Genomic DNA, 24,760 nt, shown 5'->3' with positions numbered 1-24,760 from the left:
ACAAATACTGAATGCATTTGCAAAGTTTCAGTGAAATGTGACAAGCACTTTTTTAAATATTTGATTTTTAAATATAGGGTAACCAAGTTGCGCGAGCAAAAAAGTGACAATATTCTACCATACTTAAATGCATTAAATATTTGCAAAGAACTTTTTCTGACTTTTCAAATAAAAAAAATCAATCACAACTTGTTTTTTTTTAACAATATTAATAAAGAGATAGCCTTTAAAAGTAGTAATTTTCTGAAAAATTGGTCTATTTTAAAAAATTTATGTCTGACATGCCTCCCCCTTTTTCTTGATCACATGTCGAAAACCCTAAATCCAAATGCTCATTGGTTGAATTGGTGGTCTGTTACCTAAATTGATTGGTCCAGAAGCTAGCGGAGTCACCCGAAGTTTGCCGATTGTAGCCATTACACTATAAGAGAGCCTGACGCGACACTTCCCTGCGCCACACCTTGGTCGTTGAGTCATTCAGGTTCACTGTTGGAAGAGCAGGAAGGTAATATTTTATATACAATGTAATTTCTTTTGGGATTCAGTGTCCTCTCGTTGTTTCGGCCTTTTTTTCCGTTCGACCGGGTCGTTTCGCCCTCATTGGATATACATGTGTTTATATATACCGAGTAATTGATGTGTCATTTCGCCCTCCTTGGATTTATTTTCCTGTTAATTGGCTTGTGTTGTGACAGGTAAGAATACATGTTTAATCTGTGAATAAAAACTTGAATGTTTGTATAGTAGGGGTTGATCTAATTGTTATGTGGCTGTCGGGTAGGGTATCCTCTGCAACGAATGTCTCCTCAAGTGGCTCTGAGTTGTTGAATGCATTCTGGTGTGGAACGTCGAAGGATTCGTCAAATTGTTCCCCTCGAGTGGTTGGTAAGGATAAGAAGTCATTGAGTGGCATTGGTGGTGGTAGTGGTGGTAAAAGTAGGTCCACATCCATCAGGTCGTAGGAGCTCAAGTTGCTGAAATTGAGTGGCGATGATGGTAGTGGCAAGTCGTCGAAGTTAGTAGGCGTGAGTGGTGGCGCATCAAAGGTTTGAGTAGGTGGTGGAGTTAATGGTGGTACATCATAGGATTAAGTTGGTGGTAGTACATCAAAGGATTGAGTTTGTGGTAGTACATCAAAGGATTGAGTTGGTGGTGGTACATCAAAGGATTGAGTTGGTGGTACATCAAAGGATTGAGTTTGTGGTGGTACATCAAAGGATTGAGTTGGTAGTGGCACATCAAAGGATTGAGTTTGTGGTGGTACATCAAAGGATTGAGTTTGTGGTGACATTTCTGACAAACATCGCATGTAATGGCGTGCTGTCGGCCGGTTACTGGTCGGGAACACTGTATGCAGAGTTCAGTAGGCATACTGGAGTTGTTTGGGAATGCCGGATGATCCCATGGAACTTGTATTTAAGCACCTCGGTCAACGATGCCCAAGCTATTCGATCTTAAGATCAAACGATTACCGCAATCAAGCACTAAAGCCATGAATGCAATTACATACGGGTTAAAACATTATATACTATTACAAATTAATTAAGTTTAATACTGAAGCTGTGAATTCAATTATACAAAGGTGTAGTGTAGATCAATTAAGAACTAATTATGTTAAATTACCTACTATTAAACATTAATTGATTTAATTGCTGAAGCTGTGAATGGAATTAGCAAAAAATAATTGAAAAGAAAAGACAATGCATTCTATATTGTTTTTGACAAGCTGTCTATGCAGTTACGCAATATTCCGCAGCATTCAAAATTAAACAGTGAACTTGTACGTATGAATATGTACGTTTAGAGAGAGAGAGAGAGAGATCTAAATAAATATACAAACTATTCAACATTTGTAGGGGCAAAATCTTCGATCTTTTTTTTTCTCTAAATAAATAAATAAATAAATAGATAAATAAATAAATAAATAAATGTCTACGGAGGATCGAGAGAATTCAATAATTGCCTAGGGGCGAAAATCTCCGACCATTTTTAACAGAAGAAATAAATACATAAAAATGGAGGGATAAAATGACTCATCACATAAACGAACTCTTTTTAATGTATCATCAACTATTTATTTGTTGTAATGATACATAAACGTATTAGGGAGTGAATATTATAAACGAATTAGAGAGGGCGAAACGACTCACATCGAGAACGAAGGCTAAAATAGTAGTAAATAATATTTATAAGGAGAAATTCCTTATTAATAAGGAAAGGGCGAAACGACCCACCATAAAGGGCGAAACAACTCACATAAAGGGCGAAACAACTCAGGGCGAAACAACCCAGGGCGAAGGGGAAAATGGGCGAAACGACCCGGAACCCCCACTGAATCGCCATTTCTATTTATATTGAAAGTATACTTTTTTTGGCTAGATCCTTCAATCTCAGTTTCCGCTATAGGGAAAACGGTAGTATTTATTTTCCTATAGCCGACAATACTAACCTTTTCAAGGTTTTCAGTAATTTCTAATTAAAACTAGAATCGAAAAACATTTTTTGTTATTCAGAATTGTCAGCTTTCCTAAAAGATTGAGGTCATCACTATAGAAGTTTTATGGTCGTCATCATGAACTCGTGGATCGTTATGGTGTATCCATCAACACCATGAAAACTGATTTATTGAACGGGTCATAGTTTTCCTTTCCTGGTTTGTCTACCATGGACTTGACTTTTTATGAGCAACTCGAAGGGTGTTTCTAGAAAAGCAGAGGATGCTTACCCTATTTCCGTGTCTGGTCTTTGTCCCTGGATTACATTCTTTTGATTGCCACTGTGGCCTTGGTTCCCTTGATTACTCTTTTATATAGGTCACGTGCCTCAGTTTGTATACGAAATGAGTTAATGTCTGTTTCTTACTTTCACTTTGACAGTGCCTTACATGACACCGGGAGCTGACACTGCTCCTTAATGGCATAAAAGGTTTTAACGGAGTACTACTGTTGTGTAATTTTTTTAGGGAGATATACACTTTTATTGTTATTATCAAATTGGGGTGGGGTTCTTTTATTTTTTTAGTTACTGTATATGACCCAATATTTTTTATACACAGTTTTTAGCTTTCTTGGTTCTTATTTTATTTATTTTTTGACTGGGGGACTATTTTTTCTTTTGTATTTGTTTCAGATGTGGCTGCTCTATTTTTATTTTTTTTTTATATTTTATATGGTTTTAGTTATTTTTAGGGGGTTTCTCCATTTTATTTTTAGTTGTTTTTGGGGTTTTCTCCGTTTTAGTTGTGTTTAAGTTTTTTTTAGTTCCACAATATTTCTACTATGTTATATTTATGGTTTTTTTTGGTGGTAGGCCACCAGGGGAGGGGATAGTGTTATTTCTTAAGTGTGTCTATTTTGCCTTCTTTTTGTTAGGGTGCTATTTTGTCCTTATTGTCCTGGTGTGGCTGCTGTTTTTAAATTCAGGGGAAGGTTTTTCAGATGTGGCAGCTCTATACACTGACTGGGGGTGGGGGCTACTAGTCTTATTTTGACTCTACCAATCAGTATTATCCATGTTGCAACAGAGATAGTTTGGTTTGTTAGTTTTGTTTTAATCATTTTTTTAGGGGGAGTTTGTTTGTGAATTCTTTCTATGTACTTAAAATATTTTGTCGTCAAATCATGTAAGAGGAGGGTAAACTGTCTTACCCTTGTCCATGTTACCATAACAATTTTTTCCACCAGTTTTCTCAGATACTACACATCACAGTGAGTGGCTTGAAATTTAACACATTCTTCCTGTAGGACCTGTATGTTGTATGGTGGGATCTATTTTGGAAAAAATCAACAATAACTTACTGCTTACGAAGGACTTCGTTTATTTTCTTTATATCCTGATTGAAATCGGGAGTATAACTAGAGTGTCATTACTCACAGATTTTTTATTTAAATATATTTTTGTTGATGGGTGAGAATCAAATTTTGGAAGAGATTTAAATTCTTTCTATAGTGAGTTGATATTTTTGTGAAGAAAATCTTTCAGTTCATTCCAAAAATATAGTGAAAAATGACACTTGGAACAGAAAGTTGACATTGGACAGTACCCAAAATCACTTACATAAGTTACAATGTATGTTCCATCTATACAAAGCAGATATGGCAACAAGAAAACAGTCCTTACATGTAGTTGACATTTAAAAGAAAAACTTAAATCTTTTGAGAATAGGGAAACATGAATAATTTGAGATACCCTTGATCTACAGAATCATATGTCAACTCTTGCTTTAGGAACAGTATTTATTGAAGAACTTTTTTTGTTATTGTAGTGAAATTCCTATCTTGTTTTTTTCTTACCATATACATAGCACTAATAAGCAGACAGTTTCATGTATTTCAAGGTTATGTTGTAAAGGAAACTCAGTATGCAGTATATGTTGTGACATGAATACACTTTACAGGAACTCAAAAGGAAAAGTTGGAATATTTATTACAGTGGCTCATTAGAAATCTAAGACACTGTATCATTGTATGTCAATACTAGTATTGAAAAATTTGGTTTAGGGACAGTATTTGAATAAAATTGCCAAATGCTGGTGAAATGGAAGAGAAAATATATTTCGAAAAATCCCCTTTTTTATGACAAACTCATTATTGTCATATTGAAACTGAATAATAAGCACCTAAAATGAGCAGATATGTTGGATATATTGATAATTTAAAAGTTCCAACATGTCTATTGAACGCTGTTTATATGCTAAAAAATTAACATTTTAGTTCATGTTGAGGTTTTTTCCATTTGACAGGGTGGCAATTATTCATGAAGCCATAGAAATTTTGATTGTGCATTTCTCGGGAAATGTGTCATTTTTTTTGGGTCTGGTGTTATTGGTTTTTGCAATAATCATTCAATCTGGCTGTTATAGCCATGTGTACATGTATGTTATTGTACTAGAGCTGTAGGTACTCCAGGGCCTTAAAAATGCATGGTATGTTTCCTGCACCAGACACGATTGGTGAAAATATATTCTGACTTTATTGTTAATGTTAATGTGTGTTTCTCTGGAACTAGGTACCCAGCGTTTTTACATGGCAAATAGGCATCTATGGAATAACTTGTAGCACTTGAGCTATAAAGCTTATCAACTGAGAAATGTAGCTAGTTCAGAGAAACATGTATTTAAGGATATGATTTATTTCAATGATTGTGGCTTAATTTTGAATGATTTAAGAGAAGTTTCGACCTGGAGGTCGATGAATTGGATTTTTGTCACCTTCCTTCCTTGAATAACTTCTGGTTTGTTCGATTTTTATAAAAAGACACAACACAATGTATGAATTGAAAAAGGTCATTTATTATAAAATGACGAAAACTAAGTATCAAAAGGACATCAGCAAAACACAACTATATACAGCGATTTACAATAAGTCTAGAATAACCTGAATTGTAAAAATACTGAAAGTACATAACTAACCCATGAATAATATCTGAGCTGAAAATCAAAGGTAAGAGGCAAATAATTTGAATATCGACCTGAAAATTTAAGAACAGGGGATGCACTGTGTCGGAAACTTTTGTCTTCATTCATCTAAGTGTTCAAAGGAAACCGATATCAAACTTGTATATTATGCAAACTAGCGCACTACTACAATGCATCATGAATTTTGGTGTGTGTGTGTGTGGTTTTTAAATGTTCTTCATAATCAGAAAGGTGAAATTAAAATTAAAACAAAGAGTTCAATATTAACCATTTATAACAATAAGCTTGTGTCACGTTTGAATTTGATCCCTGTACTATCCATTTATCCCATATTTTTGTAATTTGCAATTATTTTAGGCATAAAAATTCAAACGATCGATATAAATTGATTAAGTACATGAGTACTTTGATTAGCTTACCTGGCCAAAGGCTATGTGAGCTATTGCCATCAATTGGCATCCATCGTGGTTACCAATATTTCAACTCTTCTCCTTTGATACTTCTTGACCAATTGGAACCAAACTTAGTATGAATGTTCCTTTGGGGAATCCTGCATAGAACTGATGTGGGGATTTTTGATTCATTGAAAAATATGACTGCCATTACTAAAAAGAGAACATAGGGGTCAGACAGTAATTTCTTGCATATATCTCCAAAACCATTAGTTTGGCTGAGTTCTGACAGGGTAAAAGTCATTAAGTGTTCAGCATGATTAGATCTATCTGTAGTCAAAGTTCGTTTTAATCCATTAAACCATGTTGGAATTATTGCACTTTTTCAATGATTTTTGCTATTTTTAATGTTATTTCTTTTAAAAAATCCCCCCTCTGACACTAATAGACCCATTGAAATCAAACTTGGTCAGAATGTTTCTTGGGGTATCCTGCATAGTATCGATGTGGAGATTTCTGATTCGTCAGAAGACATGGCCGCCGTTTCTAAAAATTGAACATAAGGGTCAGACAGTGGTTTTCGCATATATATCCCCTAAACCTTTTGGTTTAACCAAATTCTTTCAATAGCTGAAATGATCCTTATTATTATGACTACAAATGTCTTCAGAGGTAAAATTTGTTAGACAATATCTTGAAAACTGTCAGTAAAAATCTCTATTCTGTCATTAATGGATGTATTTTTCATTTAATAAACAGGAAGTGAATACACTGTTGATCTAGTTATTGAATGTAAATGCTAACTAACTTTTGGACAGGTTTAAGAATTTTGGAAAAGGTGAGAGAGATCAAAATTTGTAAATGTGTGTGAAGTTGAATTCTGTTTAACTATTGATTGCAGTTTCTGTAGTAATGATTCGAATTCAGTTTATATGGATTAGGAAAAAACAGTTCTAAAAAATATGAAAAATGGAATATATGATCACAAGTTTAATTTGCATCTTGTATTCTTTGAAATTTTGTTCATGCTACACCTTTTACAAGAATAAAAAAAAAAAACCAGTGCAAACAGCACTTTGATTATGTTTGGTCTTAATGGTACATAAAATTTCGTTGAAGTTTGTAGTTATTTCAGTACATTTAAATAAAAGCTCATTAGAAATAGAATTTGTAAGATAAATAGCTTTTCAATATTTTTCAGACACAAATTATACCATGGAAATGTTGGATGGAATCTTCCCATTGAAAGAGAAACCTTCAACTGTCCCAATTGAACCAGATGGGTTGAACACAAATATAAAAGAAGATGATTTGAACTCATCTGAGGAAAAGCTGAGGGAACCGCCAATTGTTGATCCTTCGGGTTTCAGAGATGTACATGACAAAAGCAGTGACAAATGTAACTTTGACATGGGTGTACATGTACCTATAAAAAATTTACGTGTGGATGAAAAATTACCCTCAAAACTTGGAACAATTAATCGTTTTGGCTTAGATTGATCATACAATTCATTCTTTTCCTTGAAATCAAATTCGCTTTTTTGGGGAGGGAAGTTTAAAATATTGTCGTAAAGACTGTTACATGTGATAAAGTGGTTCCTTCAAAACTCGAGATTAGTTATTTTTCAGTTGGAGATTTAATTAGAAAACTGGAGGTTTTTGATCAGTGTTTTTTTCTCTACTAGCATAACAAGTAAATTATGTGTGATGTTTATGGACAACCTCATACTTGAAGTTTGTTTAGTTATAAACTATGCTGAGTATTGATTCACTTACCACAAGTTATTTTCAAATTCATGCACCATCTTAGTTGGCAATATATTTTCATGTTCTTCCGACCATTACCATGTCAAACGAAAAATTCCAAAATTTTTTTGACACATGTGGCTCTACAAAATTTAGACTGTTAAATTGACAGTAATTAACAAATTAAGGAAATGATTGGCTGTACATTAAATGTGGATGTATCCAATCGGAATCAATTTTTGTAATTGTCAATCATCATCAATAACACTGATCAGCGGATTGCTCCACGGAGAATATTTACTTCTAATAAAACATTTCTTTACCTATTTAGACACAATGAACACCTTTTGTCAAATTAATGGCTCATTAAATTATCAAAGCTATTTAGACACAATTAACACCTTTTGTCAAATTTATGGCTCATTAAATTATCAAAGGAATGAGATTGAAACACAAGTTTTGGGGTTTGAATATGGGTATTTCTAGATATTTTTTGACAATTCAGAAAGCAGTATATTTTCTGTTCCCATGGTAGAACTGTAGAAAGGTTCTCATTCGGGTAGAAATGACCTACCGACGGTAGGTTCACATACATATGTAGACACAACTTTTAGAAATTTAACAAAAACAAATTCATTTTTTTCCCTTTCCGTCAATATTTTTGTTATATAAGCAGATCGCTATTAGTTAATTCAATAAAAGTCAGCCAATGGGATTTGATTTGAAACACAAGGGTTTACCATGCTCCCTGCAGAGATTGAGTCAAAACACGTGATAATGTAACGTTACTTGATCGGTTTGATTCTTAATTTCCGTCATGAATGAGGTAATACTGAGAACTCGTTACAAAAATAAAGAAGGATAATCCCAATCACCTGTATAAATAGCCCGACCTCCAGGCTGTTGAAATTTAATGTTGGACTGACCAATCATAAAACAGGCAGTCTCGGGTGGTCAGGCAGGCTATAACTTCCAACTCTGCTTGTGTCCACACTTGTCCAAACTGTTCTGGGTTCAACTACTGCAGTTGTATCATGCTGCACTCCATGAAGCTTTCTATTCAGAATCATACTGGTCTACAATTACCAGAAATGATGTCATTTTGAATTGTATACCGGTAGTCATTACTGACCAAAAAAAAATACCTCTGTTTTCTACTGATTTGTTCAATGTGTCACAGTTTTCCTCTACCCTGCACTTGACTTTTTATGAGCAACTCGTCAGTTTTTTCAGAGGATACATATCCTACCGCTGCACATGGTCCATGTTCAAGTTTTTTGATGGAGTCCAAGTTGCTCATTTGTTTTTGTTACTTTGTATGTATTATTTTAGTTACATTTTGTATCTTGTGTTCTTTTTTTGTTTGTCTGTTTTCCATGTCTGGTCTTTGTCCCTGGATTACATTCTTTTGATAAACAGAATTGTTTCATGTATATCTGAGGTGTACATTATATACATGTGTATATATTAACAATGATAAACTATGAAAATTCTTACATGTAAGACAGGGAAACTTATTTTGGAGTGAAAATTGCCTGTCCTAGAGATGTCCTACGTCACATATATGCATATTGTCAGGAAATGTAAGGGGTAGATTTTTGTATTTTTTTATGAAGTATTGGGAAGCTCCCACCAAAAGCCAGAGACATAACACATATGATAAAATGAAGATCATTTTTAGCTCACCTGACCAAAGGGCATGTCAGCTATTGCAATCACTTAGCGTCTGTCATCGTGTTGTCTGTCGTTATTAACAATTTTTCAAAACTCTTCTCCTCTGACACTACTTGACTGTTTTTTTTGCCAAATTAACTTCTTTTATTTTTGGTCAAACCTTAAAAATTATTTCGGGGGTTTAAGTCAAATTTGTTAAGGGATTATGGGCTGTAGAAAAAGGAACAAGAAGTAAAGCTGAGTGTAAATTATTCATGTTATGGCTTGTATGAAAATCCGTGCCTACATTCTGCAGTCAGATTTAGTCTATGTCTTGTACTAGTGAAATTATTATTACATGTATCCTTAAGCAGAATTTCTTTCAACTTTAATTGAATTTCAAATTTTGTGCAGTATTTAGTTCGTAACAAACTGTAAGTCCTTATGTTAAGTGTGTTAAAAATTGTTTTGTCCACAATTACCCCAAATGAACATAGATCAGCATGCAGTCCTATCATGCTTCACTTGGTAAAGCTCTTTATTCATTTGAAACTTATTACACAGTTCTGAGGAATGCTATTTTTGTAATTAGCTCATCATACATGTTTGTACTTGATATACATGTACATGTAGCAAAAACAAAGATCTTATTTCTTTGTAGATTTGATGAACCCAGAAGAGTGTCAAGTGACTGATCAAGCTAGGAACTCTAATGCAACTTTGAAGAGCTTAACTCATGTAGGCTCTGTAATATCCAACAAAAATATTGCCGAAGTCACTACAAGGACCAGTAGTGTAAATGAAGACCTTAATCAAAAGACTGCTAACGTAGACCTTACTCGGATATCTTGCAGTTCACCAAACAATACTGGGATGACTAGCAGTTCTTCACACCATAATGGGATGACTAACAGTCCACCAAACCATATAGAGGTGACTGACAATCCACCAAACGATACTGAGGTTACTAACAATCCATCAAACTATACTGGGGTGACTGACAGTCCACCAAACTATATTGAGGTGACTGACAGTCTGCCAAACCATACTGAGGTGACTGACAGTCCACCAAACGATACTGAGGTGACTAACAATCCATCAAACTATACTGAGGTGACTGACAGTCCACCATACTATATTGAGGTGACTGACAGTCCACCAAACTATACTGAGGTGACTAACAGTCCGCCAAACCATACTGAGGTGACTGACAGTCCACCAAACGATACTGAGGTGACTATCAATCCATCAAACTATACTGAGGTGACTGACAGTCCACCAGACTATATTGAGGTGACTGACAGTCCACCAAACCATACTGAGGTGACTGACTATCAACTAAACGATACTGAGGTGACTAACAATCCATCAAACTATACTGAGGTGACTGACAGTCCACCAAACTATATTGAGGTGACTGATAGTCCATCAAGCCATACTGAGGTGACTTACAGTCCACCGAACTATACTGAGATGACTGACAGTCCACCAACCCATACTGAGGTAACTGACAGTCCACCAAACAACACAGGAATGACTAGCAGTTCAACTGACTGTACTTGGATGCCCAACATTTATGGTATGTTTTTCACTCAAAACTTTTATTCTGTTTTATTTTGTTATTAGAACTGATCAATATGATACTTATTATGTTAATAAGGATTCATATTGTTTTTTTTTAACCATGTCTGATAATTGTCCCTGGATTACATTATTTTGATTTCTGTTATAATCTTGGTTCCCTTCATTACTCCTTATCCCATTCCTGGCAGAGATTTCATTTCAATTTACAAGTATATCCTTATTTGTTATGTATTTTAGAGAAGCTTTAGTACACTTCCAAGTCCATTATCTTTCCTGATGAGATTTACTTTTTATTATGGTGTACACTATAGTCAAGATTGGCATTTTCTAATTTGTTTAATCTGCAAATCAGTTCACACAAGATATGGAAATACTGAAAGTTTCCAAACTCACATGTATTATTTGCAGTACATGTTCATTACAGTTACACAACATACATTGTACACTCCTTGAGACGTTTAGGTCTCCCACACTCACGATACCGAAACGCATGCTTAACGCTCACCATACGCACGATAAACAAATGCTCCCAGCGTGAATTTAAACACGATAGACAACGCTCCCAGCATGCCTTTAAACGCATGATAAACGAAAGCTACCTGTCTAGTTTTTTCCAGTGCAGTTGGTATAGTTTCGTTTTTTACCCTTTGACCTTAAAGACGCTCTTCCATGGAAACCCAAGTCACCTGTTCAAAATTCTGTTTCCCAGTTGGCCAAATACTGATGACGTTCGAAAAACTGAATTGAAAATTGAATTTGTCGTGTTATTTCCTGAATGAAATGTAGAAAATTATAAGTAAGAAGAGCAAATTTTACTGCGTCGGTTATCTTTTTTTAAAGATACATGTAGTACTTGTTTACTATTGACCCTTGACTGTTTTTTTGCCAAAATCAAAAACAAAAAGCAAAAGCAACTGACCGACTTAAGGATATAGACCTAAGGTAAGGGACACAACTCATACAAATCAATGGACGTTTTGTATTCAGCATTTTATATCAACCTCATGTTATGGTCAAGGTAACTTGGACTGATTTCATTCTGTTTCAAATGAAAGCTTGAAAGGATTTGGTGAAATTGCATATGATACAAACACATACCCAATTTTTAAGAGTTATGTCTCTTACCCTAGGTCTACCTCCTTAGTCAGCATGGCCACAGATATTAAGAATAACTCCTATAAAAATAGTTAAGGTAAATGATTGTACTAAGTTACATATTGGTCTGTATGAATATTAAGGCATATTGTAATTCTTTTTTTTTCAGTTGTGACTGTCTTCTTATATCTGCTAGTTTTGGTTATTGGAAGCAATGCCAGTCCAACCCTGCCAGGAACCAGTGGCAATCAAACCAGGGAAATATGCAGAAGTAAGTACAGAAATACTTCAGTATCTCAAACTCCAAAGGACCATTAAAATATGTTTGAGTTATCATGAGTTCAAGAAATTGAAGTTTGAAGATTTCTTTATTTATTTTGCTGCTGATTCTCTTAGATTTATTACTGTGCAGACCAACTAGTCAGAGTGTTTATGTCATAGATTAGGAAATCCAAAGTTGTTTAAATTGATTATGTAGGACAAAATAGTGGTCATCTGAATTGTATTATGGAACATGACAACATAAAATGACTGAATTGATATGGAAACTTTTTAAAAGCAAGACAGTAGCACTGGCCAATGAAACATTATCCTGTTGCCCACCCCACGTCTCTCTGGTGTGTCTTCGAAAGACAATTTTTTTCAGCCAATTTTATCATGCTAATTTCATTGAATGGATTATCTTCCTTTTTATATGTTATAATTTTAAAGAGTACATAGACAAAAATATATTTTCTGGGATGTATTAAAGTAGGCTGTTGTGCATCTATATCTGTATCATGTGATATAATGAGAATAGGAAAGGTGTATTTGTCAAAGAGACAATAACTGCACCAAGATGAAAATATAAGCCCGAGACCACCCATTGGTCTTCAATGAATGACAAGAAAACCCTCTTACCACAGGGTAGGCTGCAGCTGGCCCAAAAACATCATTATACACAGGTACAGTGAAAAAGTTGCCCCTATATACTCAAGTAACATAAATATAAACTAAAGGTGAAAACAAAACAGGACAAACAGAGGCCAGAAATTCCCGACTTGGGACAGGTGCGGCAATGCGGTGAGGTTAAAGTTCTTTGGCGTGGTAACAACCATCACCATCTAAATTTGGCTACTGTGGAAAAAATATTACGCAATTCAACACACTTAAAGCTCAGTTTGTTTTCTTGATTTTTCAGTGTGGATAAAATCCATGAAAATGTCTTCTACAAATATGACAACTACAATTGGTTATTCTGAATCATGCAATGGGACTATACGTCTAGATGTGAAAAGTAAAAACCTATACTCTGACTCTGATGACCAGAAATGTATGCTTTCCAAGTACTGCATTCTGCATGATAATAATTCCAACAGTATTCTAGTTACAATTGAAAATATTACTTTGAAAGATTTGAAAGAAATGTATCAAGTTTGGTATGGATTCGACGTCATTGAATTTATTCCTGTAAATAAAACAAGTAAGTGAGAAAAAGTTTTTTTTTTGAAATTTTCTGACAGGTATAGAACATAGCCCATGTGCTCAATTAGAACGTCTCGAATTTGGTATCAATCGATAGATAATTTAATTTTCTACACAAATATTTCACGAAAAACTAATTTTCAAGAAAGGATTTTCCAAAAATTTTAAAAATATTACCCCTACCCATAGAAAACTGGTCTCAATATCAAACAGAATTCTCATTCTCAGCATTCTGACACCATAAAACTCATATTTTAGGTATTCATAATCAAGATAATGATGTTCCTAATACATCTGGTCAGTTAAGGTGCTTAGATTTTTCTTTTTGGATAACAATTACTATAAAATCGGAAAAAGGGGAATTTTCAAAATTTCAGAATTTTCTTCTGTATCACCCAATATTGTATTTTTTTTAGATTGCTGTAGTTTAAACAAGCTATTGTGTGATATGGTACATTAATATAGTGTCTTAACTTCAAAATGAGCTTAAGTAATAAATATTTGAACTTTTCGGTGTCAAGTTACATGTAGGTGGAAAATTGCCACCCCTACTCATGATATAAAATGCCTCAACATGAACGTGAATGGGAATGTTTGATCCGTCAAAATGTATGGCCACTGTTACTAAATATCAGCCAATGTCTTAAAAAATGATGATAGATAGAAAGAAACTTTCAACTGACGAAATGATTTTATGATAAGTCCTACCAAAGTTGTCTTGAGTCAAAATAGGGTATGTAAGTCTTGTTCTATTTTCATTTTCTTTACCTGAATTTACAACGTAGAACGTATTGAAAACTGATGACTGCTCTGCATTTTATTGTTTACTTCCAGGAACTCGAAACGCTGTATAACAATGCAAAATCTTCTATTTTATGTTTTTTTCTTAATACCTTTATCATGTAGAAATAGATATTTGTTATTTTTTATCGGTATTTTTTAACACAAAAAGATGTTTTGCCCTCAACACTGAACTCAACATTCTCTAAATGACAAGTCTCCATGCTTTTGAATGGTAGACTAGGACTCAATCTCATGAAATCACAGGGTCACATGACGAGACTTACATACCCTATTGTCAAACAACTCCTTGTTACAGTTATTGCCCTTGAAAGGCGATAAATTTATCAGATGGGTGATTCAGGCGTCTGAGAGCCTTCTTGTATTTTTTCTACTGTTTTCAGCCAGTATTTTGAAATCTATGATAGATAAAAAGAAATTTTCAATTGCTGAAATGATCCTTATAATAAGGCCTAAAAAAGTCTGCAAAAATTTCAGATAACTCTTACTGTTTTTGAGTTATAAGGGGTCAAAGGGTCACACCCCAAAAACTTGACTTTCTATAGGCCTGTCAAAATTTTCACTAGACTTATTTGGTGTACAAGTGGCAGGTGTCTGTCAGTCTGTCTGTCTTACACATGTCACACCATAACTCAAGAACAACTTATCCAAATTTATTGAAACTTGATATAGTAGTTTCTTATGATGGTCAAGCAGTCTGTATACTTGGTTTTTGGTGAAGATCAGAGTAAGACATTTTGAGTTACAATACTTTGTAACTAAAAGTGGTGGGGGCTGGGGGGGATTCACGTGTCACGCTATATCTCAAAAACAATTTATGATTATTGGTTAGAATTTTACACACTTGTTAGTTATATTGATCGAAGGTCTGTATTCTTCTTGGTATTGATTCAATATTTTATTTTCAAGTAATTGAATTTTGTAAAAAAGCGACGTTTTTTTTCACATGGCGTACCATAATTTAGAACAATTTATCCAAATTTCTTGAAACTAAGCAGACAAATGAAGTTGTTTCTTATGATGGTTAAATGGTCTGTATATTTTTCGGTGAAAATTAGATAAAAAAATTTTGAGTAACGGGACTTAGTGATTAAGAAAAGTGATGTTTCTTTCACATGTTGCACTGTGTCTCAAAAACTATTTATGTTTTATTGCATAAAACTTTACACAATTTGTTAGTTATATTAATCTGAATATCTTTATACATTTTCATGATGATTCATTATTTCATTTTTGAATTTGTTGAATTTTTATTCAGTTTTTTGTATAAAGGGGTGTGTTCTGTTTTTACATTTCGTGCCGTATGTAGGGAATTAAGAAGGTGCACTAATCCTTAAAAATAAGTATGGTTGGTTGGGTCACAAAAAAACCGCCTTCCAACCTTCCCACACATATAGATTTAATGTATGATATATTGTTGAGGTACATTTCTTAGTAAATATTGAAAAATATTTTTTCTAATTTTCTAATTTTTGGTCTTTAATATATATATGCAAATAAGAGGAATTTGTTACAGGGATAAGATGAGACATTTTTTGTTCTTTGAGTTTCTATGTGATTAAGTGGAATCCACTGTATATACATTGTATAATCAAGGGAAGGACCGCTTTAAATAACTATGAGAAAATTAAGTTTCCTACATTGTACATGCACGATACCTAAAGGCATGTTAAATGCTTATCAATTGCATAATGAACGAATGCTTTTATACATGTGTAATGTGTATAAACACACAATAAATGAATCTTTTATTGCATGCTTTTAAACATAAGATAGATGAACAATGAAAAATATTAATACTTACAAATTATGTAAGTAAAATGGAAAAAAAAACAGTTGTTTATACAAATAATACAAAAAGGTAATAGTAAAATATAAAAATAATAGTTGAAAAGCAAATAATGAGTTAACTAACTAAAATGAACAAATCTTTCTATTGTGTCTTTGAATGAACGCTAGTCACTTTAGTGGGTGGAAAAAAATGGAATTGTGTCCAAACTTGCCCAAGGTGAATTAAGTTCAACTAGTTATAGTTGTATCCTGCCAAAACTTCATATTTTACATGGATTAGTTTTTGGACTTGAACTTTATTCTTCCTCCACATAGGCATACCATATTTGGTACTTGTGTGTATTATTATGAGATGATGTGGCACATACATTTATGACATCTATATGACCTTGATGCCCCCCCCCCCCAAAAAAAAAAAAAAAAAAAAAAACAACAAAAAAACAAAACAAAACAAAACTACAAAACACAAAAACAAAGCAAACAAATAAATAAATAAAACAAAATCAAATTTGGAAGAAAGAGTTTAAGGCACTCAGTTGTCTTGGTGTGATGGTAACTTTTAAACCCTTTTCATGCTGTGCCCTGACCTGTAGGATGAGTCCTGTTTCAACTTTATAGGTTTTTGCAGTGTTAATCTGATTTTAGGAGAGCTCAATTTGTTTCCATCTGCAAGCATCATGACTGCGCTTAAAATGAGACTATTTGATATAGAGTTTTTAAAAAAAGTAATGACTGGAGAGCTGAAAAAAAAGTCATGAGGTTAGGGTTCATTTCTCGGCCCTCGCCAGAGCAGAATTGATCTATAGTGCTTATTTTGTCTGGAATCTAAATAAGAATGATGTCTTTCTATATTGACACTTTGTATTGACTACTTCCGGTTTTAGGACAAACTGAGGACAAAAATTGGCAAAACACTCCTGACCTACCACTCGTGACTGTAACAGACCTTATTTGTCTTCAGTGGCCTTTACCGTGTACAAGCTGCGGGGTGAATGTGCTTTGGTTACTGTTTTGCTTCTGTTTAACCCCGCGTGTAACAAAAAATGGCCAGAAATGGACCAAAAAATGACCATTTTTGAGTGACAGACCCATTTTACTGCCTGGAACACCCATATTCCCAACACCTCCTCACCCCATCCACCCAACCTCATGATTACCCATCTTGAAGTTAATAAAGTAGTTACAATCTGCTGTTTGTTGTTAAATGAGTAATTTCATATTGAAATCAAAACTTGCCTTCTTAAGGTTATATTATAGATGACTCATTAACTCACCATTAGTGGGAACTTAACTTTTGCAATGATTCAGGGATAAAAACAATTCAAACCAATTGACATTCATGTTATTGCCTGCATTTGACCTTGAACCTTGACAAAATTATAAGTTTTTTATTATAACATTATGTCTGGATTTTTTTTCTTTTGTTGCAGGCTTTCAATTTTTTGTGTGAGGGTAAATCACCATTAGACAATGTGTTGGGTACATTCATGACCTTTGAATGACCTTGACCTTTGTTCTTAAGTTTAGTTTGATAAGATTTTTATTTTCCATATTATATATTAGCTGATTTTGTCCTTGAATTAAATGAACTATAGTATTAAAATGTTAAAACTTCAGTGACTCAAGTCACATAAAAATTGGTTGGTGATGAAGTGTTTCCTTAGTGAGATTTACCTACAATATTTCTAGTTTCATTTAATTTCATGACTGCATGCATAGATTTGGTAAGAGTACTGTAATAGTCATGATATAGAGTTAAATTTCAATTCAAAGTGTAATATTTAATTCATGATTGTTATGAATCTCTTTCAGTCTTCGTTAAAGGTGGTTTATGGAACCCGATTTGCAGTGGAACAGAAATTATTATTGAATACCAGACAACTTTTTATCACTTTGAAAGACCAATATCTCTGATCGCAGTTTTAAGAACAAATGATGTAAGTATTTTTTTTTACTTCACTTGGCTGAAGGTCATGTGGGCTAATGCCATCACATGGTGTCCATTATCGTCCTCGTTAATAATTTTAAGCTCACTTGGCCTAAGGCCATGTGAGATATTGCTATCACTTGGCGTCCATCGTCGTTGTTGTTAACAATTTTTCAAAACTCTTCTCTGACAATACCAGACCAATTAGAACCAAACTAGGTATGAATATTCCTTGAGGTATCCTGCATAGAACTGATGTGGGGATTTTTGACCTGTTGAAAAACATGACTGCATTACTAAAGATAGAACATGGGGTCAGACAGATGTTTTCTCCAATATCTCCATCAAATTCTGACTGGGTTAAAATGTTCAGCCTGAAGAGATCTATCTGTGGTCTAATTTTCATTTTAATCTGTTAAAGCCATATTGGAGTTTTTGCCTTTTTTCAGTGTTTTTGTTTTTTTTAAATGTTATTTCTTTCCAAAACCTCTAGCCCTGACACTACTTGAACAATTGGAACCAAACTTGGTGTAAATGTTTCTTGAGATATCCTGCATAGAACTGATATAGGCATTTTTGATCTGTCGAAGAACATGGCCACCTTTACTAAAAATAGAATGTAGGTTGTCAAACAGTAGCTTTTCGTATATATCTCTTGCCTTTTTTTGATTTTTTTTTTGCTATTTTGATGTTATTTCTTTCAAAAATCTTTTTCTCTGACACTACTTGACCACTCGGAACCAAACTTGGTAAGAATGTGCCTTGGGGTATCCTGAATAGAACTAATTTGGGCATTTTTGATCTGTTGAAAAACATGGCTGCCATTACTAAAAATGAAATATAGGGGTCAGACAGTAGTATTTTTGCATATATCTCTTAAAAACTGCTAGGTTTAGCAAAGTTTTGACATGGGATAATTAGTGTTCAACATGTCACAAACACAAGTGATCCTTCTACACATCTTTTGTTTCAATCAAATTTCAGGTTGCAAACTCTAGTATGGAAAGTGTTGTATCCAATACTAATTGGAATCAAAGGATAGGAATGTTTTCCAGTCAATTAAAACTATCCGGATTTTTTAATATGCACACGAGGGAAAATACTACACTAGAATTGTACAAAGACATTAAAGAGAAGCCTGTATTTACTGAACCTGTGAAGAAAACTCATTGCACCAACAATGCAGGTAATTAGTTTACTTTTGGTTTACAATGTTTTTATTACATGTAGCTCAACTTGCTATAGGCCATGTGAGCTTTTTCCATCACTTGGCATCTGTCATTGCATAGTTCAATTTGCATGTTGGAGTAATTGCCCTTTTTAAATGTTTTTTATTACTATTTTTAATGTTATTTCTTCAAAAATCTTTTCCTCTGACACTATTTGAACAATTGGAACCAAACTTGGTATGAATGTTCCTTAGGGTATCCTTCATAGAACTATTGTGGGGATTTTTTGATCTGTTGAAACCCATGGATACTGTTACTTCAAATAGAACAATGGGGAAAGACAGTAGTTTTTCCCACATATCTCCAGAACCGTTAGGTTTAGTCAAATTCTGACTGTGTAAAAGTCTTCAGCATGATGAAATCTATATGTGGTCAAATTTTCAATTAAATCTGTGAAGACATGTCAGAGGTGTTGCCCTTTTTTTGACAATTTTTTTCCTATTGTTAGTGTTATTTCTTTCAAAAATCTTTTCTTCTGACACTACTTTGCCAGTTGGAACCAAACTTTATGTTAATGTTCTTTGGGGAATCCTGCATAGAACTGGTGTAGGGATTTTTGATCTGTCTAAATACATGGCTGCTGATGGGCAAAACTTGCTCATTGGCTTTATTATTTTGTATGTATTATTTTATTTACTTTGTGTCCGTTGTTTTGTATGTCTGTTTTCCATGTTTGGTCTTTGTCCCTGGATTACGTTCTTTTGATAACCGCTAGAGCCTTGGTTCCCTTGATTCTTCCTTAGCACTGCACACATGCCCAAGGGTCCTGGACTTTTGACAGCCCATGCTGGACATTTTATCAAACTTCAGCAGACATTTTTGTCAGTCTTTTACTTGCTCAGATCGAAAATAAACTTAAAAAAACGTTGTAGTTTTTTGAAGATAGATATTGGAAAGTGTTATTTTATCTCATACTCTGTATTTCACAAAATATCAGTGCAAGTGAACAAGTTCGGTTTTGACCAGACGTGGATGTTCCAACATTTAAACAAAACATGGTATCTCTTGGACTTTTTCATCCTTAGGGTATCCTGATTTGGAAATTTTTGATCTGTCAAAAACATGGCTGCTGTTACTAAAAATAGAAATGATATGGATCTCTTTGAAATTGTACCACAAGGAAATGTTTGAATGGAAATGTTAAAGTTGATGGAACAGTTTCAATCTGTGTCAAACATTTAATCACATTCCATACGCTCAACTGTAGAATGGCGTGTCCATATTTGCCTCATCTGTTCATGGTTAGTTCACTGCAGTCGTATCACACCACACCTTGCCAGACATTTTGTTTTTATTTGCAATAAAAAATGTAAATTTAATATCAAAATAAATTCAAAATAGAAATATGGCATTATATTGAATTTGCTTTAATGAAAATTCTGAAGTTTGTATGAACTGATCATATGTCATTTTACATGTTACAACTGCTTTCAGAATGGTCAGGAGTCTTCTTTTTTCGATCCATTGGTGATCATTCAATTTGGGATCATCTATCTTTTAAATAGTTGCATGGATCATGTGGATGCGATTATACAAATGTCAACACAGTAGGGTATTTGTATAAATATGATTAACATCATAAAGAAATGAAGTCTGAGCTTACAACATGTATCTTTCAGTCAGTAATGTCTGTGCAGTATCATTTTCAAGAAGTGTTGAAATCCCATACATAGTATATATGAATTATACAATTAAAGTGGTAGATTCTTTCTCCTATTGATTCTGTTTTATATGGGCATTTTTTTACGTTCAGGCTGATTTTAGTGTAGAAATCAGCTATTTAGACTTTCTTACAGAAATTTTCATCAAAAACCTTCCATGAATCTTACATTACTAATTTTTTAATTGACTTTTTAGAATTCCTGCCCAAGTGTGGAACTGTTAACAGATATGCTTGTATTTTCTTGCTCTATACTTACATAATTAAGCTGACATTCAATTTGTTTCAGTCACCAGTTCTCATGGATTAAGCATAGGCTTGCCTATTGGTCTTGGTTTTGGTATTGGTATATTGATAGTTGGTATATTGGTAGGCTTGGGTGTATCAGTATGGAAAAAGTGGTTATGCTTTAGTTCTACTGAGGAAGCAGGTAAAATTTCAGTTTCAAATAGAAACTTGACACATACCACAAATGTACCATTCAATCAATTAGTCGTGGAATATAGTTGAGTTGATTTGTATAGTATAATTACAGAATTCAAATTCAATCAAATGAAATCATATTATGATCAAGAATAATCAAAAGAGTCAAGATTCTACCGGAAGTCGAATGTAATTCAGAGACGAAGACCAGACATGGATAGCAGAGACACGCAACAATGGGCATAAATAACTAAAATAATACATACAAAGCAACAAAAGTAAATGGACAACTTGAAATCCACTGAAAAAATACCATAGTTCTATATTGATGACCTGTAGCAGCATAACCCTGTTCCAGAAGCTTAATGAAAAGAAGTCTAACGCAATACAAAAACTTTGCGTGGTTATAGCAAGCTTTGGCATAAGGTATGAGTTGTGATATGAAAACTCCACACTTAAGTGCCTAAGGGATGTTGCCACAAATGGAATCTGTCAACTTTGATGTGATGTGTCTGTTTTCCATGTCTGGTCTTCCCTGGATTACATTCTTCTGATTTTTACTAGAATCTTGATTCCCTTGGTTACTCCTTCTTCTTCAGTCAAGCTTTGAATAACATATTCCATGTGTGTCCTTAACAGTTTATTCTAGTGCATTGTGTATTTAATTTTGTTTGTATTACAATTTTGAACTCAAAACATCCTTAATTAATATGTCAATCATTTGTTTTATAGTTCCAGAGACTCGTGAACTACAACCTTGTATAATGGTGCCGCACTAGTTCCCGTTTCCATGGAAAAACAAGAAAAAAATATTGGACTAAACCTTCAAACAAACAACATTACTGTTGTTTTGCAAGACTTTGGAACTACTTGCCCTTCTGGAACACTTGACCTCAGTATGGATTATTAAGTTTGTACTTTTTGTTTGTCTGTATCCATTTTAGCTCCTTTGTGATACACCTAAAAAAGGCTGCACATTTTTATTTTTGTTATTAAGTTGCTGTATAGGTCTATATGATGAAATGTATGATTATTCATTCCAATCTGTCTGCTCCTAGGAGATAATTCACATGGAAAATCCAATAGGTTTGATTATATTTTAGTGTCATTTACAGAGTTGTCTCCCTTCATTTTGAATTCTGCAGTACGTTCTATATAATGTTTATCTCCTATGAACAAGGGTCATAAATATGAAAAACCACTTGTTACTTTCTGAGATGGGCTCATTTTTTCTCTGAAACACATTTTTTTTTATTTTTTCAATTTTATAATTTTTTGGATGTTTTTTTTATAACTTTTAAGAATTTAGATACTACATATATTTAAACATTTTACTTTTTTTACACAAAAATTGCTTATACTGTATATCTTTTCTGTTTATTCATCATCCATTTTATACACGTCTGTTATTAAATGCAACATTTTTTTAAATTTGTAGTTTTAGCAAATTTTAGCACAGACATTACTTTAATAATATTACTGTACAATTTTCTGTTTATATGTAATGTGTGCAATCAGAACTACTTGGCCATTTCTGCTACCCCAAAAAATAACCTTGGATGCAGAAAGGAGAATTTCTTCTTAAAAAAATGCTTGAATTGTAGTCATATGCGAATCGAAGTAGTTCTAACCACCAGATGACACTAAAAAAATTAGTTGGATAGCACTAGTAATAAAGAACAACAACTCTTACAAGAATTCTGGTGCAAAGGGAGGAGCTAAGAAAAAAGTAATTTAAAAAAAAATCAGCCAGTTTAACTATAATTTCAGAATCGGATCAGTCAATGGCCTGACGGATCCATCAGCCTGGTGCCTCCAACGTGTTTCTATTGTGTAACTAGAAAGGCTGAGGTGTTCTGATTAGTAATTTGTGTTGTCAAATGCTTAAAGTAGTTGTAAAATTATATTTTTGCTATACATGTAATGTTTATTTATAAAAAAATGAAATTTTGACATTCCTACAATACATGTACAATTACAGTCAAAATAATCTAAACTGAACCTTTTTGGTCATTTAAGATTGGTTTAATTTAGACAGGTGTTTTGATTAACCAAGGTTCAAAGACATGAAAATTAATGTAAGGATTTTTTAGCCGTAGTCTGGTTTTGACAGGTTTTTGGATTATTTTGTGTTCAATTTTGACAGGTTTTTGCATTTTTTAGCATTCAGTTAAGAAGGGTTTTTTTATTATACAGTGTTCAGTTTAGGCAGGTTTTTTGATTATTCAGTGTTCAATATAGACAGGTTTTTGGATTATTCAGCATTCAAAGAGAACACTGTACAGTGATTATTAATATTATGACCATATATGATAATTTATCCAATGAAAGTATAACATTTTTTTTTACATGTCACACATACACACAATCAAAGATCTGTTGATCAATGTATAAGTTACTGCCCTTGAAGAGTAAAAACATGACTGAGATTTATCTTATAATATAAAAACCAGGTAGATAACTAAAATGCCCTCTTCTTATAAAATTATTCTTGATACAGTAGTATAGTAAGGTCAAGGGTCTAGCTTTAGACAGACTTGTTTTTTCCCAGATAAGCGATTCAGGCTCTCATGAGCCTCTAGTAATATATGTTTTAATTTCAAAATAAATTTATAATTCTTGTTATGTACGGAGAAAAATCTGAAATTTGGTAGAATAAAGTCCACTACCTTGTCATTGTTCTTAAGGTATTAAAATGCATTATGGTTTTCCTGTTGTATAAAACTATCATGATATATACTGAATATAATTACATGTCAAAATCTGTATCCCATGCGGTATCAACCTGAGACTTCTATGTCACCCAAAGGGCCAGTTGTCATATACTTCGAGTATGGTCCTTGAAGTGGTGCGATATAGGGCAAACGATATAGATATAGGGATGTGATACAGGGTAAACGATATAGGCCTAGGGAAGTGATATTGGGTTCAAACAAACTGTTATATTGCATGTACAAAAATGTTTTCAATCTAAATATATAGTTTCATTTAAAACTGTATGGTCATATACTGTTATGACACTATCTTTTGATGTGGTAGTCCATGTCATTTTTGTTGTCCAAAAACGCTTTGTTTTCGTGTGATACTAGAATCTTACCCGTATAAACAATTTCAATATTAACTCGGAAAACTAAGCTGTGTAAACCAATTAAGCAATTAAAAAGATGTACGTAATTCAGAAATAATCTGAAAGGGAGGTTATTCAATATTGATTGGTAGTTAGTACCTGTAACATAAGTATTGATTTAGACAACCAATAAATGATACAAGTCACATTAAAATCTTTTTAGAATAATTATGGAAAGTACAAATTGCCAAAAGATATTCATATTCTGTATTATATTGAAAAAAAAAAAAACATGATCTGACTTTTTTAGTTAACGATACATATAAAACCTTGCAAGATTGGAAATCAGAAGAATGTACGTGTATCCCAAGGATACATGTGCAAACTAGACAAGGAACGAAAAAGTACAAAAACAAAAGTAAGTGATTAACCCGGACTCTACTATAAACTGGGAGCTGGAATAGTGTCGTCTACTTTTCTAGAAGTAGTAAGCCACATTTTAGGATCTTAAT

At 33.5% G+C, this 24,760-nt stretch overlaps 1 protein-coding gene across 1 annotated transcript; it reads left to right on the top strand.

The window, feature by feature from the left end:
• The first annotated feature begins 465 nt into the window (after positions 1–465).
• LOC148610458 (uncharacterized) lies at positions 466–24,473 on the top strand. The gene is made up of 9 exons (XM_088543382.1): positions 466–505; positions 7,010–7,207; positions 9,869–10,786; positions 12,056–12,157; positions 13,067–13,348; positions 17,755–17,879; positions 18,854–19,055; positions 21,048–21,188; positions 21,914–24,473. Exons 2-9 carry the CDS (start codon positions 7,024–7,026, stop codon positions 21,958–21,960), a joined length of 2,001 nt encoding a protein of 666 aa, XP_088399508.1. The 5' UTR covers positions 466–505; positions 7,010–7,023; the 3' UTR covers positions 21,961–24,473.
• The last annotated feature ends 287 nt before the right edge of the window (positions 24,474–24,760 follow it).

Source organism: Perna viridis, chromosome 8 (assembly GCF_037379345.1).
Source record: "Perna viridis isolate PV_CMFRI_1.1 ecotype Kerala chromosome 8, ASM3737934v1, whole genome shotgun sequence".
Lineage (NCBI taxonomy): Eukaryota > Metazoa > Mollusca > Bivalvia > Mytilida > Mytilidae > Perna > Perna viridis.
Note: the sequence above shows the minus strand (reverse complement) of the source record. Positions and strands in the feature narration are given on the sequence as shown.